The 25,313-nt window shown below is 37.9% G+C and overlaps 1 protein-coding gene across 1 annotated transcript; it reads right to left on the reverse strand.

Annotated features, from left to right (window-relative positions):
• Positions 1-794: 794 nt before the first annotated feature.
• On the reverse strand, positions 795-23,436 carry LOC131248811 (probable polygalacturonase At3g15720). The gene is made up of 9 exons (XM_058249286.1): positions 23,347-23,436; positions 11,842-11,961; positions 11,358-11,498; positions 5,949-6,113; positions 5,278-5,298; positions 4,546-4,753; positions 3,111-3,192; positions 2,551-2,659; positions 795-1,192 (listed from the first exon to the last, which is right to left on the reverse strand). Exons 1-9 carry the CDS (start codon positions 23,434-23,436, stop codon positions 896-898), a joined length of 1,233 nt encoding a protein of 410 aa, XP_058105269.1. The 3' UTR covers positions 795-895.
• Positions 23,437-25,313: the final 1,877 nt, after the last annotated feature.

The following is a 25,313-nucleotide window of genomic DNA, read 5'->3' on the forward strand; positions in this document are numbered from 1 at the left end:
TAGGACGTACGTGCTGCTTTAGCCAACATAGCTGAGTTGCCCACGTGGAATTTGTGAGATTCCATCCCATCGCGGTCAAATTTACTGTTTATTTTCGTTTTTATTATTTTTAGTATGATTGTAACTTTTTCATTCCTTGGACATGAAAAGTGCTTAGAAAAATTAGGAGAATAATGTGTTAAGTTATATAAGACACTTAATAAAAATAGTAAAATTACTATTTATATTGAGTTACGAATTTTAGGAAGTTTTAGTAGTTATGAATTTGAGGGAGTTTTTATAGTTTAATTCTGAAACTTCTTCCAAGGCATGGTATCCTTATTTAAAGCGTTGTAAGACTTATTTATTTCATCAATCAATCAATTGACGAATTTTCATGAATACTATTTCTATTTTTTTCCTTGAAGTGGATTTAAAGTGGTTATCCTTGAGGAAGATGGTGATCAACCTCATCATGTTCATCCCTACGGCAAATTTTAAAAATGGTGCATGTGTGGAACTCGTGTACAGCTATCTAAGCCATCCTAATTGTGGATTCGACTATATCCACACAGTTAAAGATGACTAATTAACTATCCAATTAATGGCTATTAAATGGATTATTAAAATAAAAAATAGTGAGTCAGCATGAGTTTTAAAATGACGAGTCCTGTATTAGTCAACACGAGTTTTAAAATGGCGAGAGTTAGCCCTTTGAGAAAAGAGCTTGACTCAGCGAGTAACAAGGCTCGAGTCATGGCAAGTTATGTAGAGCTGATCGACTCAACAAGCTGGTTAAACAAGTCTAGCTGAGTTGGGATCCAGTCACTCTTGTGAGCTCAATGTACATATGATTCATCTCGATAACTTGCCAAGTCCAGTTGAGTTGACTCGGCCAATGTTATAGGCGTGTTGGCTACTTTTGGAACTTTGGCCCTCTTTGGAGTCTTTTCTTTTGATGACATATAAAGGGGGAAGAATAAGGAGAGTACATCAAAATAGAGGAGTAAATCTCATTTTGAAACAATGTCTTATTCTCTAATTCCAAAATCATAAGGACAAAAAAAAGAAAAGAAAAAAGAGGCAGCATTCTTACTCGATTGTTGCAGTTGTGATCACCATTACAATAGTATTGGTCAATGATGATTGGATTCTCAACGTTGTTGATATGCATATCATCAAATAAGATCCCTCGGGCGTACCCAGACCCTCCCTGTAGACAATCAAATACATAGGAAGGGATTAGGAAAAAGAAGAAGAGAAAAAGATTAAAAAAAACGACACCCATTTATATGAAAATAAATGTTTAGGGTATGTTTGGATGCTAAGTTGAAATGAATTGCAATAGTTGTAATCTTTCCATATATTGATTGGCGAAGCAAGAGAGGAACATGAACAACGGTTCTTTTCTATAGTCGCTCTGGGGGGACTATCTGCCAATCTTGAATCCATGCAAGTCCAACTTGAAACTCATGAAATTGCCATTCACAGCTTATTTCATATTGTAATCAGTCATTGAATTGAATTTCAGTACTAATTCAAGTGGAAATGACCAAAATGGTGGAACAAAACATCATGAAACTTCATGTATTTAGGGTTTGTTTGGATACCACCAAATAAGTAACTTTTTCTACTTACCGTAGATAAGTGATTTATTTTACTTTTTCTACTTACCGCAGTAGATGAGTGATTTATTTTAGATAAGTAAGTTTGGTTTATGATTAGTTATAAGTAAGTTTTTTTACTTAAAAGTACTTAATTTTTTCAATTAATTTTTTTAGCTTTTTCACTTTTCGTAAGTTACCGGATGGAAGCATCAAGAGAGACATAAGAGGAGAAATTGATAAGTATGTTGTTTGCCAAACATACTTATCTTCTTAATAAGTAGAAACTAAGATAAGTTACTTGTAAAATAAGTAACTTGTGATCTAAACGCCCCATTAATGATTAATCAGCCCAATTCCGAGCAAAATATTATGAAATTTCTTGATATTTGCTACAACCAAATGCACCCTTCATCAAGAAATCACGATTGTATTTCCTTCTAGTTGAATTTAGATGGACTTATTGCAATTTGAATATGGTACAATGGAGATAGTGAAATCAGAATATGGTAAGATCATCTCTAAATGGTAAACTTGGATAGTAGGACCTATTATGGATATCTTGTGTTTTAAAAACCAGCCTAATTAAGCAATTAATCCTATCCATCACTTTTCTTCACTTTCTACCATTGTTTGTCAGTGGCTAATGATCCGACGGATAGTATCATCTACTCTTTATGTAATTTGAACCATTTGCCAATCCACAGTAGGGACGACTGGATTGACGGTCCCAAAAAATAATAGAAGTGGCCACACATGCTTTTAAGAGACGACTCTACCATATTCAGTTTCTTCAGTGTTATGAATAAAAATGGTTGTGCCAGAACTTGGTTAATTTCCTGTACATGGAAATTTCAATGTACTGCAATCCAATTCAATTGAGCATCCAAACATACCATCAGTGGTGCAAATAAAATAAAATAAAATAAAATTTCTTGGCCACATGATCTTCTTAGAGCTCAATTACCTGCCATGTCTTGATCCTGGCCCCATTTAAAGTTCCTGTGAATGTACAATGCATCACTTGGACATTTTCAACCTCTGCGAATTCGTCGTCTTGTCCTAAGCTTCCAATGCTGGGAGAGGACTAACTAAATCAGAATGTTGTATTTTACAGATACTAGGTTTGGACTGAAATCTGATATGTTAATATTAGAAGGCTGATTCTAGTCTATAACACATGGTTGTACGGCTCATGAATCTAGACCGTTCATTGGTGGAACTTACCATGAATGGAACAATCTCAAAGTATATCCTGGATTGAAAGATCCTGACCATTTGATAAGTGAACCACCCAAAATGTTCCATTAAAAAAGAATAAAGATTGGGTGGGTAGGATGTCATTCAACATGGAAGACTTTTGGGACAGTGGACCACACCTATTGAATGGTCCACCCAATGAGCATACCATCTTTACTTTTTACCCATTGTGTATAGACAGTGGACCACACCTAATGAACGGTTCAGATCTTGCACATATCAGGGATCATGCTATTTTTATAGGTAAAGCTTGAAGATCATAACAACCTTATACCATGACCCGGTCCACATGTCACCCAGCTGATATTAACGTTCTTGCCACCATTACCAATAGCAATGCAATCATCTCCTGTCATAGGATAGAAATATATTAGATAAAACCAGCAATACATGTAGGGGGTGAAAATGGGTCCAATCAGCCCTTGGGTCAATTGGCCCGATTGGCTTTTGTGGTGAGAAGAGATCCGGCCAAGCTAAATGGGAAGTAGGTGGGGCTTGGTCTAGACAGGTGACCCATTTAAGTAAATGGGTCGGGCTTGGTCGAACCATGGTTAAAAGACTCAGCCATTCAGACCAACTTGTTCAGACCTGAGTCGTGACTCATAGTTTTGAACCAATCAGGTCCATCACTCGGAAAAGTCTAAGTCTTAAAACCATGGTTGAACCCTGACAGACCTGACCCTCCCATGTTCTCTGTCAATGGGTTGGGTCAGACTCCAACCCGACCCAAAATCCAAAACAAAATAAAGAAAAAAAGTATAGTTGAGTTATCTACAAATTCATCACTGGCGGAAGGGTACTTACACCTTTAGCCTTATATTCAGTTATTAGACCTGCTATGAGTCAGGGGGCCCATTGGGTCTGTTGAGCCTGACTCAATTACAATTGAATGGTAAGGTTGGGTCAGGCCACGGTAATGGGTGTTGGGTTGAGCTCAAGTCCATTTTTAAAACACCCTGACCTGGCTCGACCGACCCCAAATACATTGACGCACAAGGAAGGACATGAAGAGGTTGAACACTGTGTTCTTCAAGGATAACTATTTCGAAAACATGGAGTTTCTCTAGATTCCTCACATAGTTCCTCAAATCCACGAGGAAAGAAAATAGAAAATAATTTTTAATAATTTTGAAAATAAATTGATTGATAATAAAAATGAGTTTACAATCCTTTAAATAGTGATATTAGGAAGAAGTTTCACAATCAAACTCCAACTAAAACTCTCTAAAATTGTGACTTACTATAAATAGTAAATTGGTAAACTTATCATTCATGGGCTATCATGATTTCTACTAGACTTCATGGTTTTCGGCCAAAAATAGTAAGTGTATAACTTGACCTAACTATGTTATTCTCCTAAATTTTCAAAGCCAACTAAAACTTATTATAAATAGTAAAAACGGAAATAAAATGGATTTTCTACCGTCAATTCAATGGAATCTCGCATATTCGGCATGGGCAACCTAGCGTAGTGGGTTGGCTGGCTAAATTAGCTCTCCTACCCAAAATCATATATGGTACATCAAATAACTTATTCTGATTTGCGAGATATGCTTGTTATAAGGTTCTGACGGTCCAAATCACTTCTGCATCCGATCGAGCCTTCTCTAGTCCATCTTGGCCATGAAATTGCCCACGACGCACTCTATATCATACATACATACACATATACATATACATAGTAGGAAATAACGAGGAGTACCTGTTCCTATGGTGGATTGCCAAATATTCACATATTGGGAGTGTTCAATGTCTATACCATCAGTGTTTGGGCTATCTGCAGGGGCCGTTATAGTAACTGAAGAGATGTATACGTTGTTGCAGCTGTTGATGGAGATATGATTCCTTGGGTTGTTGAAAAGCGTTATGCCGGAAACATGAAGGTAATTGCATGCATCTAATAGCAGTGCCTGCCTCACCATAAATACATGTTGTTATTCATGTGTTTCAAGGCCCATCCCATGTTCTATATTTAAGTGGTCTAGATTTAAGGAGGAAGTGGGCCAGGTTTTCCTGGGCCCTTACATGTCCACAGCATGTTAGGCTGGATTTGGAATGTGGCTAATTGCCCAGCTAACCCACTCCTTATTTCATGCTGTTGGAGGAAATGACTCGGACTCGGTCAGAGCTGATCTGGTTTGACTTCGGCGAGTTGTGTCAATTCATTCCTGACTCAGTTGAGTCCCGACTCAGACTCGAGACTGGACAAGTAAGTCCGAGTAGCTGAGTGTTTCTAACCATGGCTTGCTGACTGGCCCAGGCTGGGACTTATATGAGCTGGGCTTGGATATTATCTCATGGGCTTTGAACGGGCCCAGACTGGCTAATTTACTTCCCTGGCGGGGCTTAATGGACAGTCCAGATCAATTGATCAGATTTTCCGTGTGTCCCAACTCCAAATGCAACTCAGAGCATGGATGGGGCATATATTTACCGTTGGTGCGAGCGTACATTTCTGCAAAAAAGAAAGAAAAAAGAAAAAAAGAAAAAACGAAGACTTCAGAAAGATAATTGTAAAAACCTCCCTGCTATTTTGGATTATTATATTTACCTCCTTCTCACACGCAACTAGTTGTAGATGCGTGGGTTCACAACACAAATTCTTTATACGTTGATTTGGTTTATGTGTGATAAATCAAAGTCGTTCATCTAATGGGCCCATCATTTGTGTGTCATGGCCTGAAAATCAGGTTGGCCAGTTAAGTGGACCACATGTATTCTAAAAAATGGACGGTCAAAAATAATTGCCAAATAAGTACATGATTAGGGCCCACCTGATGACTATCTCGGATCATGCCCACGTTGGCTCTAGAGAGGAGAATAGGATTCTATTACGAGTGGCTTCACTACTGCTAGCTTTGCATGGTTTAGGATCGGGTGTGCGTTTAATACCACATAGTAATTGGTATTGACTCGACAAACACCGATCATTGCATGTTGGTGATAGATCCGGACCATCCAAGTAGTGGATTACCTCTCAAAGAGCTTGTAATCTAAAAAATCTATGCTGATTGGTTACCCAGTTTTGGACGGCCAAGAAAGTTTGATGCAATGGTCCATAGAAATGGGTATTATAAAATTTATTTTATTGGGTTGTAAGGATACCTTCTCAGGGTGTATTTTGCAAGACTGGGCCCACCAGACGGCACCCTGACCACCAATTCTTCCAGATCCGCCAATTTTGAGGCCATTTACACCGTGAAAGGTCAACCAGTTACTGGCCCCACCCCATCCTGCAATTGTGTTGGGAGCAATCAGATTCCCAAGAACCTGCATCATCCATCATTCAAATTTTTATTTTATATAAACTATATCAACCCTAAACCTGAATTTAATTCGAAATAGGACACTTTTGGAAATTAAAATTGATATAAAAAAAAAAAAACATCTAATTATATACTGAAACTCATAAACTATCATTAAATGACTAAAATAAATATTCAAGGATACACTTTCACTCTTAAAACCCTAATAGTAGAAAAAAAAAAAAAAAACTTTCTAAAATAATAAATTTTAACTTTAAGCCCTATTTAATCTTTAAAACACATTTCAGGGACATAGAACTCTTTCATAGCTTTTTCAACGGTGAAATGGATGAGCAATGGAGCTTTACATGGTACCACATGTAACATTTTGGTTGCATATGTACATTGATAGATAGCATATGTGAGGCACTTGAAAATTGATGAGAGCACATTTCACGTAAATTTAAGGTGCTTGAACATGAATGGTTACACATATGGAATATATGGTGCATGCAATGCATGTGTATAGAATATTATATTCTTGCATGTACCATATTACTAATAAGGTATTTGACCCTATTAGGAAATACATACTATCTTTGCTTAATAATCATAGTGGTGTACTCATTTTTCTAAGTAGTGTGCAAAAATTAATTTAACAAACTATGGCCTAACTCCTTAGAATAGCTTGTTGGTACACAACTTTGTGAGGATTTAAATGACTTTTAGAATAGAGCTAGTTCTAAGTAGCCTGATTAATAAACATCCCATGTATAAGCACATTTTGATAGATGTCAGGCACTCTAATCCTTATGATTTATGTTTTAGGAATTTTACAAAAAAAAAAAAAAAAAAAACGAAGTACCTACTTAATATGGAATTCAAGTCCTGGTATCTTTTTCAATTTTTTTTTAATAAGCTACCCTATTAATTTCCTATTAATTTAAGTAATAATTATTATTGGAGTAACTTTCCATTAGATTTCCTAATTGAAGTGGGGTCCGGTCCGTCATGAGCTAAGGGGGCAACAGCTTGGGTGGGCCCTGCCATGATGTTTATGTGACATCCACCTCAACAACCATGCCTGTCACCTTATGTTAGGCCTAGGGCCCAAAAATTAGTCCCATCCGTGATTCAAGTGTACCACAAGATTGGAAATAGTATATAAAGCAACCCTCAACCTCCAAATTATCTCCTTTAGGGCCTGTTTGGCCAGGTGGATTGAATGGTATTAGGGTGGATGGCATGGATTTCAAGGTAATGATGGTGTTGTCAGGGGATTGTTTTAAGATCCATGGATTTGCTATATCTCGGGATTGTTATATCAAGTCTGTTTGGCACGCCCAACCAATCCCGGGATTAAACCTTCCTATCCCTTCCAATCCCTCAACCAAACACGTCCCAGGTAAATTTGAATGGAGTAGGGTGGATTGGATGGGATTTAAAAGTAATGATGGTGTTGTCAGTGGATTGTGTTAAGATCCATGGGATTGCTATATTCCGGGATCAGATCACCCAGTCTGTTTGGCATGCCCAGCCAATCCTGGGTTTAACTTCTAATCCCTTCCAATTCGCCCGGCCAAATGAGCCCTTAGTGTGGTACACTTGAATTATGGATGGCTTGGGCCTTAGTTCTAAATTTTGGAATGACATCTAATGGACAGAGTGGATTTCACATAATCATCATGATGGGCCCTTAAAAATAAACAATTGTCTCTCTCCTTGCTATTTCATTTGGAAAGGCCTGCTAAATCACAAATCAAATTGATCTTATTTTTCTTTGGGTCTAGTGTGTGAGATCACACAGCTAATGGTCGGAGTGGATCACTCATATACATCTAGGGGTGTACACAAACTGAGCTAGCTCGGTTAGCTCGCTCGACTCGACTCGAAAAAGTACGATTCGACTTGGTTTGAAGCTGAGTTCGAGCCGAGTCGAACTGATTGTTTGGGCTCGAAAATGAGTTTGAACTAGCCCCAGCTTGACTCGACTCGGATTGAATCTAGCTCGAATCAAACCGGTTCGATGACTTGATTACTTTGCTATTGATGTTGCTCAACAAGTGTTTGATGAAATGACTCAACGAAGTGTGGTCGGTGGCAAGGAAGATATGTATTTGAAACCAATACCTTTTTTTTCTTGATTTTTATGTTGCTCAGAAGGTGTTTGATAAAATACACGTAAAATCATTGCTTCTGTTTTACATACAGTGGGATTTTAAAGTTGCAGTTCAGGTGTTTGTGAAAATGCCTCAATGGCGAACTCGGTTCGATCTCGGGCTGCTAACCAAATCGAGCCGAGCCCAATTCAAGTTGAGGTTAGTCGAGCTGAGTCGAGCCAAGGCTAGCTCGACTCGGTTTGACTCGATGTACACCCCTGTATACATCATGGAAGACCCTGGAAAACTAAGGGCGTGTTTGGGGCATGGCATTGGGAAGGATTAGGTGGGATGGGATTCAAAAAATATAATTATTACCCATGGGAGGGATTGTCCCTCTTGCCATGGGATAAGCTTAATTCCATGCTTTGTTGGTAATATGGTGGTCCATTGAATGGATATACCCACCATCATTTGAAACTATTGAGAATAACACACATGTGTTATATCTAAACCGTTCATTTGTTTTGTAACCTCATTTTATGGCATGGGCATAAAAATGAGGTAGATCCAAAACTTATGTGGCCCCAAAGGAGTTTTCAACAGTAAGTATTCAATCCCCATTGCTTTCTATGGTGGGGCCTATTTGAGCTTTAGATCTGCCTAATTTTTTAGCCCATGCTCTAAAATAATCTCAAAAACTGGTGGACGGTGTGGATATAACCTACACATCATGGTGGGACCTACACAACTTGCTAATATTAAGTGAAATTGGCACAAAACCCAATGCAATTCCATCTAATCTAATTCTAAGCTTTTTCATTCTTCCCAAACATAGAGTGGAATTGGCACAGGACCTGATGCAATTCCATCCCACCTAAGCCCACCTAATACCATGCCCCAAACACGCCCGAAGAGTTATACAGCTAATGGTCGAGAGTGGATCTTGCATGCACATAATGTCAAACATTAAAAAACTAAGGGCAAGCCTCCTTAAAATTGCCTTTAAATCTCTATTAAAATAGTAGCAATAAGGACACTACCCTTGATTTTTTTTGGGGCCCACCATGATGTGTATGTGAAATCCACTCCAATCATTAGATGTCTAATCCCACTTTTGGCCTAGGACTAAAACCTTAGGTTGAGTTGTGATTCATGTGGGCCACACCAAAGGAAACAATTGTGAGAGAGATGTCTACCTTTGATTTTTATATGGCTCTCTATGATGATTACATGAGATCTACTCCAACCATTAGATGTTAGAACAAAATTTACACCTGGAGCCCAAACATGAGGGCCATCCTTGATTTAGGTTGTCTATATTAAGGAAATAGTTTGAAGGGTGAGAGTTGTCATGTATACTCCTTCCAATTGTATGGTCCACCTGATTAACTAATGAGAATGATTATTAGGCCTGGGCCTAATATTGGGTAACATACCTAATGGTTAGGGTAGATTTCACATAAACATCAAGTTAGGGCTCACCCCAAGCCAGTTACCCTTTTGCTAGCTCCGAATCCCCAACTTATATGAATAAATATATTGGAAGGCAATCCAATGATAATTACTTAAATTAATACTATTATTTCTTGTAAACCATTTGAAAAAGGTATGGGAATGCAAATTTCATGTTAAGTATTAAGTTTTTTTAAAAAATAAAATAAAATCTCTTTTTTAATAAGGTTTTTCCAAATAACTATTGAATAATAAGGTATTTGCAAATACCCATGTATAAACAATTCATTTGTAAATAGCTACATTGTTAATTTTTAGTTATTATACACCTTCATTTTCAGTAAAAAAAATCTGTAAGGATTGTTAACTTTTCCTTAAGATCGAGTGCCCAATTTTATGGTATATCTCACATGGGTATTATTGTTATTTTCTAACAGTTGACAACTGAATTTATGAAAAACTAGCAGACGAATATGGATATTTACAACAATGATGAATTAAAAATATAAATATTAAGAAAGTATATATTTTTATATGGGTATTTGTAAATATTCTATCATTAATGTGGGAATATGCAAAAAATCATTTTTCAAGAAATGTGCTATAATCTTTTTGAAAGGTAAAGTTTTCTTTCAAATGTGATTCATTATTATTAAAATAATAGATACATAGTTTAATAATAATAAAATAATTTGCTTAGAAAAACATGACTTTTCTAAAGGTGCATTTAGTTGTACGAAAATTTGCAATAAGATAGACTGTTTTGTAGCAACCATGAAATATCGCGATATTTGGCGCAACCAAACACCCCATCGGTCAGAATTTATACTGGGGATGGACCGGAATACCATGTGATCCATGTTGTGGTTTGATTTTACAGTTGGTCCATTGAATACCACACCACCATGGCCCAATCCCTTCTCCACTATTCGATGGTCCATTGATTTAGCAGTTGATACTGAGGATCGGCATTGCTGACAGTTGATGACTAAAAACCATTAAAAAAAAGAGTCAACTGTCCAATCCGTCTTCTACTGTTCCATAGTTAGGATCATCCTCTTCAGATTTTGTAAGAACTCTATAAGATGGGCCTTATTGATCAAACGGTCTGGATTATCCTAAGCATTGGTTAATGTAATTGGGTGCACTAGGGGACCCAACAGAGTTGTGATACATCCAAAAATTGGTGTCAAGGGTGGAGTGCTACAACTGTGATACGCACATAGTGTTTTAAAAAAACTAGAATTACCAATTCGTGTGAAGCCTTACGGAGAGGAGTTTTGATGGATTTCAAACTCCTCACCCCTCTGACCTATATTAACAAGGCTAGGTCCCTAATCCAACACCATGGACAAAAAGCTTAAGCCACATCGTATCTTTTATAAAGGGTGTTAAGAAACAAAGACCTCAACATACCTATTTACAGCAATGGCATCACAACAAGGTAAATCATCTTCCTCTTCTAATCTCCATATCTAATGCACACAGGTCCTTTGGCTATTCTACATTCAGATCCAACAGATTTATGTTTGGATCATTGCCAATCCATGTTAGGAGGCAGAAAATGGACGGTTGTATTCATCCAATCACCTCCACAGCCTAGTGAATTAAAGAGGTAAACGGATGCATTGTTCAATATAGGGCTTTTATCCAGGGGCCCACCTGCAGTAGATCTCTTTAAAAGGACGGTCAATGATGAGAAAGAAAAAGATCACCTGAAAAAGGATGGATTTAGACTTGCAAGGCCCATTGAAGGCCACGGGTTTCAGTAGAAATGTCTTCCCAGCTGGGATTATTATGCTGGGATTGGGCCCACCACCACCACCACACGCTCTCGCCCACGCTTTTAGTAAAGCCTACACCAAATCCAAATAATTGTAGGAAACATTATGTTTAAAATAAATAAATAGGAAATTAGTTTCGTGTGGCGTTGCATGTGTGAGTTTTCTTGCTCAAGAACCATAGCCTAATCCATGTATGTGTGAATCTAAGCAAGCGATTGTGGGTGGAAGCAAACTTGTATTTACACGCGTGCATGCACACACCTCACCATACCAAAACCTCCTCTTATAGCTTTACAGAAATAGAAATGGGCTGGAGTGGTCCATTACACACGTGCATGAAGGCACGAGAATATGCACATACACGTGTGTTCATGCATGCACACGTAAAAAAAAAAGTTAAGAATAAGATATTTACTTGAGTATCATCAGATATGCCATTGCCAACAGCTCCATAATCCAAAACATTGTGAATATTAGCAGAACCAGCGTACCCAAATGAAGCTATGCATAATATAACTGAAATGACGAAAATCTCCTGTATTGGAAACTAGGAAATGTTATTAATTTAGAAAGGAACCATCTTAAAGGCTTTTCTTTTTTTTTTTCAATAAAACTCTGATTTCATATCTTAATACGAGGGCTCTCTTCTATGTGGCATCACGTCGAGATAAGCATGCACAGCGGATTGGGTGAGACCTCAGCCTCACCCAAGACCGAGAACTGCCCTTACGGTGGGGCCCACCTAAATGTATGTATTATCTATCCATGCCGTCCATCTGTTTTACCAGATCTTTTTAATGTATTATTCTAAAAAATTAAGTAAATCTAATTATCAGGTGGACTATACAGTGTTGATTGACCATTAACGGGCCATAGAAGTTTTGGATCAAGCTGATTTTTTTTCCCTTCATCCAAGCCTATATGACCTTATCAACAGGTTGGATGATAAATAAACACCACTTAAACATTAATGTGAGCCCTAAGTAGTTTCTAATGGTAGGACAGTCATTCACCATTGTTTCTCATGGTATGGTCCACCTGCTAATTGGATTTACTTCATTTTTGGGATGATTTTCTAAAATGATCTGGAAAACATTTGAACGGTGTGGATGCATGACACATGCATCAAAGTGGGCCCCACGGTAATGGGCGCACCGTATTATGTAAGGCCGGGGTCTCACGTAATCCGTTCTCCTTCTACGTGATACGTGATATGGTGGGATTTGATTGGCCTGCAGGCCTTACGAGAGATGGCCCCGGTCAAGACGATCCTTTCCCACTTTAATAGATTTTTAACAAGTTGTGTGGGCATGGGCCAATCAAATCCCACCACCTGGCTTCCATCTCGACGGAGATATCATGGGAAAGGTGCGCAAGGATGCAGGGTGCGGCCCACTGAGATGTTTGTGAGAAATCCACCCATCAATTCGTTTTTCGACCTCATTTTAGGACACGCGAGGTGGATCCAAAACTCAAGTGGGTCACGCAGGAGGAAACAATGGGGATTCATTGTGAGCCGTTGAAATAATCTTATGGCCATAAAAGTTTTGCATCCGGAATTTTTTTTTTTTCACTTCATCCCAGTGGGATTGACCTAATTATAAACGGTTTTGATGGCATATAAACATCAAGGTGGAGCCTGAGAAGGTTTCAACAGTCGGAATTTCTTTCCCCACTGTTTCCTCTCGCGTGACCTATTTGAGTTTTGGATCCAGCTTATTTTTTGTCAAATGTCCTAAAATGAGCTCGAAAAATGGATAGACGGGGTAGATTTCTAACCAACATCACAGTGGCCCCACCCCATCCTTTCTTAGGAAATCTGCATCCCTTCCATCTTGTGGTGTGGAGCATCACCCGGATTGGGTGAGGCAGGGAAAATACCAATCAACCACGTTGGGATCTCACAGGACTTGGTGTTTCTCCTGCCTCGCTGAATCTGTTTCCCCCACGTACTCCAACATGGCACCTGTGTCGGAGATCTGGGCTTTTCATCAGGTGGGCTCTATGGCCAATGGTCCACATTGAACTTGCATGTGGGCCCGCCTAATGAGAGGCTACCACGATTAGTTAGCCTGGGATTGGCACGTGGTGTGTGTGCAGAGAGAGAAAAAGAGAGAGAGCAAGCTTTAGGCAGCATGGAGTGTGTGTGTACTAACAAGCTAACTCAAAATAATAATAATAATAAATAAATAATCCTCTATGCAAGCTTTAGCAGCCATTGCAAGACCCGTTGGGGCCACCATGTTGTGTGTGATAGTCGCTCTGTCCATTAGGCCACCAATTCAGGTGGACCACACCACAAGGGACCAATGGGAATGGTATACCAAACAAAGATTTGTGTGTGTGGCCCACCTTGCAATGTATGTTCCATCCAACCCGTTCATCAGGTGATATTAATCATGATGAGCACAGACTCCAAACTTCAGCCTGATAAAATTCTCACACAAGCTACACCACATGAACTTTCAGGTTTTAGGCCTGATGTATATAGTTCCCCATGGTGTAGCCTATCTGAGCTCGATCTAGCTGATATTTTGGATGTACGGTGGAATGGGAAGGCGAAACCTGATGGACAGAGTCGATTTCACATCCATAATACTATGGGGTCCCCACAGAGCTGGGGTGTTTCACCCGTTGCGTGCAACACCGTCGTAGAGGAACGCCAGATCATTTTTCTCACCATCCTAACTGAGAATTAAAATAAAATGACCGTGGAACAGTACTTATCCATGCTCCTTATTTATATTCTATAAGGTCTTACGTTCAACTGGTTGGACCATAATCTAAGGTCTGCTCATCAAATAACTTCCACCTATCATTTTCTTGTAACATCCAATCCTTCCAATAGGTTGGTCCCACCATGAGTATAAGTATATATAAAAATCAGTCCTATCCACTCATTAGGTGGACCATACTATTGAAAACAATTTATAACCATCAATAAATAATATAATATAAGTTTGGTCTCCTGTTGATTGGATGTTGGTAATTTCACCAAGTGATCATCTGATAGTGAGACCAAAACCTATTGGGTGGATTGGATTTCATATACATATGAAATATTGGAAGTTAATAGCTGGATAGACGGTTATCAGCGGTCCAACCGCTTGTACATAAGATCTTCTCGTGGGCATAAAAGAGTGTAGGAAATCACCGAAGAAATATAATACTCGGGCTGGGTATAACGCTTGATACACAGGGACTCAGAATCGTACATGTGGCATATATTAACTCTGGTTAAATGGAGTAAAATGTGGAACCTTTTTAGATAAGTCACAATTCCAAAATCAGACTGGTTGAGCAATCCTATACTTGATTAGTGGACACTTGTTTGTGTAAAAAAGCCCACTGAATTATTATTTAAAAAAAAAAAAATTAGACTGTCCACTAAATGTCCATAAATCTGATACTGGACCATGATTCGAACGGTTTAATTTAACGTTATTATGTATAATTTCTACGTGGTATCTCATAAGCTGCGTTCCATCACACTCCGCCGGAGTATCAAAGTGTTTCTCATTTCCGTGGGACGCGGATTGCGTCCTACCCTGCGTGTCTCTAGCCACGAGCGGGCAGTTCTGTGGGTGGGCCCACCGTGATGTATCTTTTTATCAGTTCCGTCCTTTCCTTTTCTCAGATTATTTTAAATTATTTGTGCAAAAAAGAGATAGATCCCACGATCAAGTGGACCACACCACAGATGAATCTTGTATTTAATGTAACCAAGCTTATTATTTGGTGTGGTACACTTGAGCGTTGGATCTGCCTTAATTTTGTTTATATACCTTTAAATAATCTAAAAGAAGGGATGGACGGCTTGGATAAACAGATAAATCACGTTGGGCCTGCCCACAGAACTGTACGTTCGTGGTTAGAAAGGAGCCGGGTAGGACCGAATCCGCGTCCGATTGGGTGAGCACGTGGCAGTGGATTTGGTGGTGACCCCAGCATCATCCAGCTAGGTGATGTTGGGAAGTGGATTGCGTAGTGAGTAAACTCTGTGGGGTTCATTGTAATTTATTTCTTCAATCCACTCCGTCCATCCAGTTTGCCAGATAATTTTTGGATATGAATCGAAAATCGAAGCATATCCAAATCTCAAATGGACCACACCACAAAAAACAATGTGGATTGAACGACTACCATTTAGAACTTCTAGGGGGCTAAAGAAGTTTTCCCTTCATCGTATCTGTGTGATCTTGTGAATAGGTTGGATGACAAATAAACGTCAGTGTGGGCCCTTGGAAGTTTTCAACGGTGGAGATCATTATTCCCGCTGATTCTTGTGGTGTGGTCCACTTCATAGCTTTGGATATGCTTTAATCTCGTGTTCATGTACTAAAATATCTTGAAAAACGATTAGACAACACATACATCTAAGGTGGGGAAGCGGATTGCATCCTACTAATCCATCCGGGCAGAGATCTGTGGAGCCCATCATGCTGTAATCATTTTATCTAGGCTGTTCATCGCTTTTCTCAGATCATTTTACGGCATGGTAATAAAAATGAGATAGTTCGATAGCTCCAGTGGACCACACCAAAGGAAGCTGCATTGATAATGGCATCCACCGTTGAAACCTTCTAAGGGCTAGCGTGATGTTTTTTTTACCATGCAACCTATTCATAAGGTCATGTAGACATGGATGAAGCAAAAACACAAATATAAGCTTGATCCAAAACTTCTGCCGCTCCCTAGAGTTTTTAATGGTGGACGTTCAATCCCCACTTTGTGGTCCACTTAACGTCTTGGTTCGTCTCATTTTTAAGTATATACCTAAGATTATCTGTAAATATGGATGGACGGAGTGGATAAAACCATTACACCATGGTGGGCCCCACAGATCCCTGCCCGGTCGGATTAGGGTTGGACGCAATCCGCTTCCCTACGGTGGCTCCCACAGAGTTTACACAATACGCTTACTATGGAAGTAATCGTGATGCTGGGTGCTGGTAGGGCCCACCGAAATGTATTTCATTTATATCCAGGCTGTCCATCTGTTTTTCAAGCTCATTTCAAGGCATGAACCCGAAAATAAAGCCGATAACACCACAGGAAAATCTGGAGATTGAACGCCTACCATTAAAAACTCAAGTGAGGATTTATTCTAGCAAACTTCGAGACCGTTAGTGATATCTGTTCAATGCACCCTTTCTCCCGCTATATAATAATGGCGGAGAGGAATCTTTAGGAAACGGATTGGCTACTCCCCCTGCCACCGACCGGTGCTCCATGGGCTCCACTATAATGTATGTGTTTCATCCATGCCGTCTATCTATTTTTACAGATCATTTTATGGTATGAAAGAAAAAATGAGGTATATATCAATCTCAAGTGGACCATATTACAGGAAACAATGTTGAATGAAGGTTAACCATTAAAAACGTTTTGGGGGCCATAAAAGTTTTGAATCAAGCTGATATTTATTTTTTCCCTTCATCTGGGTCTTTATGACCTAATCAACAGATTGGATGTCAAATAAACAGTATAGTGGGCCTTAGGAGGATGTTAATGGTGGATATCCAATCATTAATGTTTTCCTGTGGTGTGTTCCAACTGAGATTTAAATACCTATCATTTTTTGTATTAATCCCTAAAATGATCTATAAAAATGGATGAACGGAATGGATGAAACGTATACATCATGGTGGGGCCCACAGAGCACCGACTATCAGCTGCTGGTGTCAAGGGGAGCAGCCCCAATCCGTCTCCGAATCTTTACGTGCATTTCCATCCAAATAATTATATATGGCAAGCGGATTTCCGGCGAAAGGATGGTGGGTGGTGCCCATTGCAATGTATGCGAGAAATCAATTCTGTCCATCCGTTTTGAGAGCACAATTTAAGACGTACAACAAAAAATGAGGTGGATACTAAACTCAAGTCGGTCACACCAGAGGGAAAATTGGAAAAGAAATTCCTACCGTTGAAACCTTCCTAAGCTCCGCTTGATGTTTATATGCTATCCAAACTGTTTATAAGGTCATTTCTATGGGATGAAGTGAAAACATCAAAACTATAGCTGATACACAACTTTTATGGCCAGGAGAATGCTTCACCGGTGCTTATTGAATGCCCACTGTTTCCTCTCGTGTGGCTCACATAAGTGTTGGATACACCTAATTTTCAGTCACATGTCCTAAATCGAGCTCTCAAAACGTATGGACCGGGTGGATTTCTCACGAACATCGGTGGGCCCCAACTTTCATCTTGCGCAGGAACTTCTTGCGAATCCTTTGCAGGAAATCCGCGTCCATCTCCTCATATATATATATATATATATATATATATATATATATATGGAAAAGGTTCTATGCGTCGAGCTCACGGGAGTTCCTATGAGCTCGAGCTGTGTGGGCCCCACATTGATGTTTGTCGAACATCAACACCGTGTATTTGATGAGTTCCCTTTAAATCATGGCAACGAAACACCAGTGGGCCATGCCATCTAAAATCATGTGAAGGCATGCCTAAAACATATAAAAGCACTTGGTGGGGCCCACCTAAAATTTGGATGCATCTGAAATTTGGTATGACCCCTCATCCAAGTGGGACACACATAATGGATGGGCTGAATTTGTGAACCACAACTCGATGGGCCCAATAAATGATTATGAATGTTTTATTGGGAGGGTAATCCCTCTCAAATTTTGTATGTGGTGTAGCTCACACGAGTCCCGGATTGACTTGATTTTTAAGCCCTAGGCCCACCATGGAATGGTGCATCTAACTGATGGAGTAGATGTTCGACATACATCATGGTGGGGCCCACACAGCTCGACCTCATTGGAAGTTCCCATGAGCTCGACAGCATAGAACCTTTTCCCATACAGGGAATATATATATATATATATATATATATATATATATATATATATATATATATATATATATATATATATATATATATATGAGCAGTGGTCTCCTCCTACGAACCATACCGCATGAGACTTCGTGTGCACTAAGGCCGGCTTACTTAGATGGTAGGTTGAGGGCAGACCCCACTATGATTCGTTTGTGACATCCATTTCAACCATTATCTGCCTTGTTAAAATTCATGCATGGTAATGAAAAATTTATACGTATGTATTATTGATGTGACCACACCATATGAAAATGTAGTTATTGAACGCCCACCATTAAAAGAATTTTAAGGGCTACAAAAGTTTTAGAATAAGTTGATATTTGTATTTTCCTTCATCCAAGTCTGTATGACATAATCAACAAGTTGGATATCAAATAAACATTATAGTCGACCCTAGGAAGTTTTTAATGGTCGGCGTTTAATCACCACTATTTTCTGTGCTGTGATCCACCTTAGATTGGATCTAACTCATTTTTTGAGCTCATGTCATAAAATGAGCTAGCAAAGTGGATAGACCTAGATAAAACACATGGATCATTGTGCGGGCCACGAGCTAGCACAACCAATAACAAAGTCCGTATTGGCGAAATTGGATTGTGTACTGAGTTACTCAGTACACTCTTACTTTACTGAGTAAACTCATTTGGGACCATCTTGAATGTATGAGGTCTATCCATGCCGTCCATCCATTTTTTCATCTAATTTAAGGGGTTGAGCCCAAAATTGAAGCATATCCAAAGATAAGGTGGATCATACCATAGGAAACAGTGGGGATAATGATTTCCACTATTGAAACCTTTCTAGATCCCACAATGATGTTTATTTGTCATCCAACTTGATAGTAAGATCTTAAAGACATGGATGAAGGGAAAAAAGCAATTATAAGCTTGATCCAAAACTTACGTGGCCCTTTACAATTTTTAATAGTAGATGTTCACATGCATAATGGAATCCACGTCCTGCTAGTCCTGCCATCCTATGCCAATAGGATGTGTTGGGGATGCCCACCTCGATGTGTATGTGAAATCCACTCCAGCCATGAGGTGGGTGATAAAAAATTATCAGTAGAGATCAAACATCAGCATGATCCATAATTTAGGCAGGGTACAGTAATGGAAATAGTGCATGAGGATGCTTACCATCCAAATTAATTCACTTGTTGTAGCCCACATAAATTATATATGTGCCTAATTTTTTATAACCATGCATGAATATTCATGAGACAGGTAATGGTTGGAGTGCATCATGGTGGGGCCCTTTAAAATTTTAACGGTAAGTATTCCCTTCTCCTACTCTTTCCTTTATTGTGGCCCACCTAAATCATTAGTCTAACTGGGTTTTGAATTATATGGCTAAATTTTCGTCACAGACCTTGTGGTCATAGTGGATTTCACAAAATTATTGTGTTGGGCCCACCCTTAGCCTACAAGCTAGTAAGCTGGCCTCGATGTGCATGAAGTCTCTTACGCCTTATGTGAATGCGTTAGTGCACACGAAATCTCTTGCAGTACTGTTCGTAGGAGACCACTGCTCTCTCTCTCTCTCTCTGTCTCTCTCTCTCTCTCTCTCTCTCTCTCTCTCTCTCTATATATATATATATATATGATGAGATGGACGTGGATTTCCTGCCAAAGGCTCCGCAAGGATGGTGGTTGGGGCCCACCAAGATGTTTGTGAGAAATCCACCCCGTCCATACGTTTTGATATATATATATATATATATATATATATATATATATATATATATATATATATATATATATATAAATGGTTCCCCACCGTGATGCGTGTTGAACATTAACACCGTGCATTTGATGGGTCCCCTTTAAATTATGGGATATCTCAAAAATCAGCCGTATATGGAACTCCGGTGGGCCATACCAACTAAAATCATGTGAAGACATGCTTAAAACATATAAAAGCACTTGGTGGAGGCCACTTGAGTTTCACTTGCGGCTAAAACTTGGTCTGACCCTCATCCAAGTGGGACACACATAATGGATGGGCTTTATTTGTGAAGCACATCTTGGTGGGCCCAATAAATAATTATGAATGTTTTAATGGGAATATAATCCCTCTCAACTGTTGTACGCGGTGTGGCCCACCCAAGTCATTGATTGACTTGATTTTTAAGCCCATGGCCCACCATGGAATGCTGCATCTGACTAATGGGTTCGATGTTCGACTCACATCATGGTGGGTCCCACACAGCTCCACCTCAACCTCATAGTACCATATATATATATATATATATATATATATATATAGGCCTTCTTGCAGATATCACCAAGTAGAGGTGTACACGAACCGAGTTAGCTCGGTTAGTTCGCTCGACTCAACTCGAAAAAGCTCAATTTGACTCGGTTCGAAGTTGAGTTCGAACCAAGCCGAGCTGATTTTTTAAGCTCAAAAATGAGTTTTAGCCGATTTCGAGCTGGCCCTAACTCAACTTGACTTGGAACAAACCATGACGCATGTGGCATATTAGCACATGTGGAACGTAAGAGAAAGTGAATGGTGATGCATGTGGTACATTAGCACATGTGAGGTGTAAGAGAAGATGAATGGTGGTATATATAAGCATTAGCACATGTGGACTACAAGAAAAGATGTATGGTATCACAAGTGACACATTGGAGTTGTACCCTAGATAACCAATGTGCGCTTTGATCCATGGATGTGATAGGATCGATTTTAGTCATTAATCTTAATGACTATGAGTCATTTGGATATATGTGACATATCTTCAACAATATCTAGTGTTATCTTAAACTTATATAATATCAGTTATTAGGGGTGTACACGAGTTGAACTGAGTCGAGTTGGCCTCAACTCAACTTGGCTCAGTCGGTAGCTACCCCGAGCTCATGTTTGGCTCAGCTTGGTAACCGAGCCATTATGTCCAACTCAACTTGGCTCGATCAGTAACTTAGACTAGCTCGAGCTGAGTTCAAGCTCGAGCTTGAGTTTTTGAGCTGAGTTCGAGTTAAAGTTCGAGTTTTCGAGTTATCGAATTTAAGTTCGAGTTGAGTTTTCAAGATGAGATCAAGTTTGATGTTGAAACTCAGAAGTATCGAGTTAAAATTATAATTGTACATAACATTTAATAACACAATAAAATATTAAATAAAAAAAAATACAAACTAAAGTCTAAAAATATTCTTATTACAACAACATTAGAAAAGTTTTTTTTTATTGTCATTACTTACTTAATTACTCTTGGAGAGGAGATTCGTTTGTCAAGCTAATTCTTCACATATGTACTCATTCACCTCTCTCGAATCAGAAGGCGGAGAGAGATTTTTATTGTCCTCTTATATAGTTTGAATTGGATTTTTCAAATTTTCTTTATGAACAAATTTATATGTAGTTCCTAATGCCCTGTAAAATGCACTAAGACTGGGGAGAAACTTAGATGGTTTGTTACTATTCTTCTTTTTATTCGTGAAACTTGAACCTACTTCGACATCATATTATCCTGGAGGACATTGTTGATGTATACAAGCCTATTCCATACTGCGATTTAAGGCGAGTTGGAATTGTTATTTTTTCAATGCTAATAATCTAGCTTCCTCATCTACCTTAGAAAGTTTGGATGGGGAGTATAATATTTTTTATTTGAATCAATAAGTACCTGAAAAAGAAGTTGGATTTCCTTTAAGGCTTTAGAACATGGTTTAATGCCCTTTCATCATAATAAATCTTCATAAAGATGAACTTAACGTAGCACATTTTGCATCGAGGATCGAGAGCAACTGCTAAGGCCATTAATAAATGATATTCATTCTAGTACTTCTCGAACTTTATTTGCATACTAAGTGTCATAAGTTGAACAAAATTTGGACCTTCACTAGCACTTTTTCTTAGGGCTTCCTTAATCTTCCAAACAGCGAAAAGAAACATGTTTGTTGTGGGATACTTGTTTTCAAAAAAATCTTCATGTAGTCATAAAAAACTTTTAGAAACTTATGAACTTCTTTTGCTTTGCTACAATCTTATTCAGTAGGCAACCAAGCATACATTCTATTAGCATTGCATATTCCGCAAATACAAGTTTTTAAAAATGCAAGTTTCAATTTCATGGCCAAATCTAATATTTCAAAATTCGAATTCCAACGTGTGCGTACATCTAATTTCAATGTTTTTTGAGATTTTACATTCAAACGTTAGACTATCTTATTCCATATACTCAATCTTGAAAGTAAGTCCCTTATGTACTTTACATTTTTCCTCACATTCTCTATAGTTTGGTCAATTGTTTTCAGCCTTCTTGTCAAATTAGATTTAGTATGTGGGCACAACACTGAACTTGAAAAAAAAAATTTCTCAAAAAATAAATTGTCAGTTGCCTTGAACTGGTTACATAAAAATGATATTACACTGTCATTCGTTGAAGTATTACCTGAAGTTATTGAAGAAACTTTATTTTCAATAGCCCAATCTTGTAGACTGTTATAAATGCAATATGAAATAACCAAATCGGTATGAGGAGGTGGAAGTTTAATATTCTTTTGCAAAGTATCCAATATTCATCAACATCTCGTGTAATCAATGAAATGTATTCCTTTATTTGATTAGACGCCGTATACATATTAGAAGTCAAACTTACCCTTGAGACCAATGGCAAAACTGCTTTTAGTATTATTTTCTCACTTGTGTACATCTTCATGCATTCTCTCTTCAACATGAGGATTAAAGAATTTACTACATCTAATGAAAACTTTACTCTTTATCATTTTAAAATGTTGTTTATTAACAATTAAAAGTCTTGTATACCACTCCTTCAGCTTCTCTTTTTCAAACTTATGAGTGAAAAGTTTATCTTGAGAAGTATCTCCTTAGACTTTGTAGATGATAGCAACTATTGACCTGGAAGTGAAATTATTGGTCTCTTTGAACAACTTTGCTTATGTTTAAATAAGTAGTTGACCCCCAAGGGTTTTTGTTGTACCGTGCTTTGTAGTGCATACATCTAATCTTAGCCATATCGTTAACTAGAATTTTTTAAAAATCATTCCACATAGCTGACCGTTTCTTTCATTTACTTGCAGTTACAGCTGAAGACCCCTCTCCCTTAACAATAAGAAGATATGTGGTCGATACACCAGCACCAGGGGTAGTTGGGACTTCATCATCGCTGGCCATCTCTAAATAATTAAATATAAAGATATGAAACTAACTTTTAGGCACTTATTAATACAAGTAGTGTGTGTATAAATGTCTTCTAAATTTTCAACAATTTTAAGTGTCTAAATTAGTCACTCATTCAATGTTAAATAGATTATAATGCTTTCCTTATTTAATTTAAATGTCACGTCAAAATTTTGGCAGTATCTCTCTTTATCTCTCAAAAATATATTAATCTTGTATTTGATACCCACGTCAACTATCCACCTGAGGAAATAAATGCAAGAAATATATCCAGAGAAAATAGGAGAAACGAACTGAAACAAACATGTGTATTTAAATTAGAATAAATGAAAACATTATTATCAATCCAATATTGAACTGTCTAAAAAAAGACAGTTAGAGAATTTTTATGCATCTAAAAACATAGTGAATCTATGTTTGGCAACATAAAAATCTTCAAATGAGCAATTGATTATCTTACACTACAACAATAAAATATTTTAAAAAATAATGCTACTGATTAAATAATAAGAAATTAACACTAACAATAACAATAACATTAATATTAATTTTAAATTAAATTAATTTAATATTAATATTAAAAACCTAACATTAATAATAACAAATTAACAATTAGCAATAACAATTTAAAAAAAAAAAAAAAAAAAAACTAAAATGAACATTGCTTTATTATGGGGATTGAGGAGTATTTAAATAAAATAATTGTAAATAATAACTAACAATTATATTAAGTCATATGATTACCAATATAACATTAATTTAATATATATAATAATATTGATATATTATAATATATTTATCATCTATGATTCAACCATTCAGCCAAACCAATCATCCATCCATCTATCAATCCCTCTCATCCATCCAAACATCCAACCAATCATTCATCCATATAATTAATTAATTAATATATATATATATATGAAAATTTATATTTAATAAGTAATATATAATTAATTAATTATGTATATTGTAATATATAAATATAATATTAATAAGGTATGAATGTTTAGGGTTATTTATTTAATAATATAGGGTTTACAAGTGCTAAGTGGTGTGTTTTTGTTCATTGGGATTTTTATTACTATATAATAATATAATATATAATATTTATTATTTTTATTACCATATAATAATACAATATATAGTATTTACTGTTTAGAATTTTTTATTTCATAAATAATATATAATATATTTTTATTTATTGTTTATATATATATATATAATATAAATAATATTAATAAATTATAATGGTATAAAAATTGGGTTCGATTCAAGTGCTTATCGACAGGCAAGGCGGGGTAGATCAGGGCAGGGCGACTGCCGGATTGGCAAGTGGTGGCAGGAGGAGGGCGAGCAATAAACGACCGAGCAGGGCAGGGACCACCTAACAGCAAGAGTTGTAGGGCAGGGCGAGTAGGCGAGCAATAGTCAGAGACAGGCCAGACGGTCGACCAAGGCAGGGATCATTGGACCAGCTAGGGATCGGCAATCGGGTAGGGCGATGGTGACGGGCGAGCACCGGGTCGAGCGGAGAGACGGGCGAAGGTGACGGGTGAGCACCGAGTCAAGCGGAGAGATGGGCGACGGTGATGGGTGAGCACCGGGTCGAGGAGAGAGAGAGAGAGAGAGAGAGAGAGAGAGAGAGAGAGAGGGGACTTGGGCGGGCTAAGTTGTTTATGAGAAAAGGGTAAAGGTATTAGGGTTTTTATTTTTTGTTTTTATACTACTTAACCGAGTTGAGCTGAGTCAAACTGAGTTCGAGTTATATATCGAACTGAGTTAAGTCAAGCTCGGGACCAACTCGAACTCGGTTGAAAATATTTTCAAGCTCAAAACTAAGCTCGACTCAGCTCAAACTCAGTTTCGAA

The sequence above is a fragment of the Magnolia sinica genome, chromosome 1 (assembly GCF_029962835.1).
Source record: "Magnolia sinica isolate HGM2019 chromosome 1, MsV1, whole genome shotgun sequence".
In the NCBI taxonomy this organism is placed as follows: domain Eukaryota; kingdom Viridiplantae; phylum Streptophyta; class Magnoliopsida; order Magnoliales; family Magnoliaceae; genus Magnolia; species Magnolia sinica.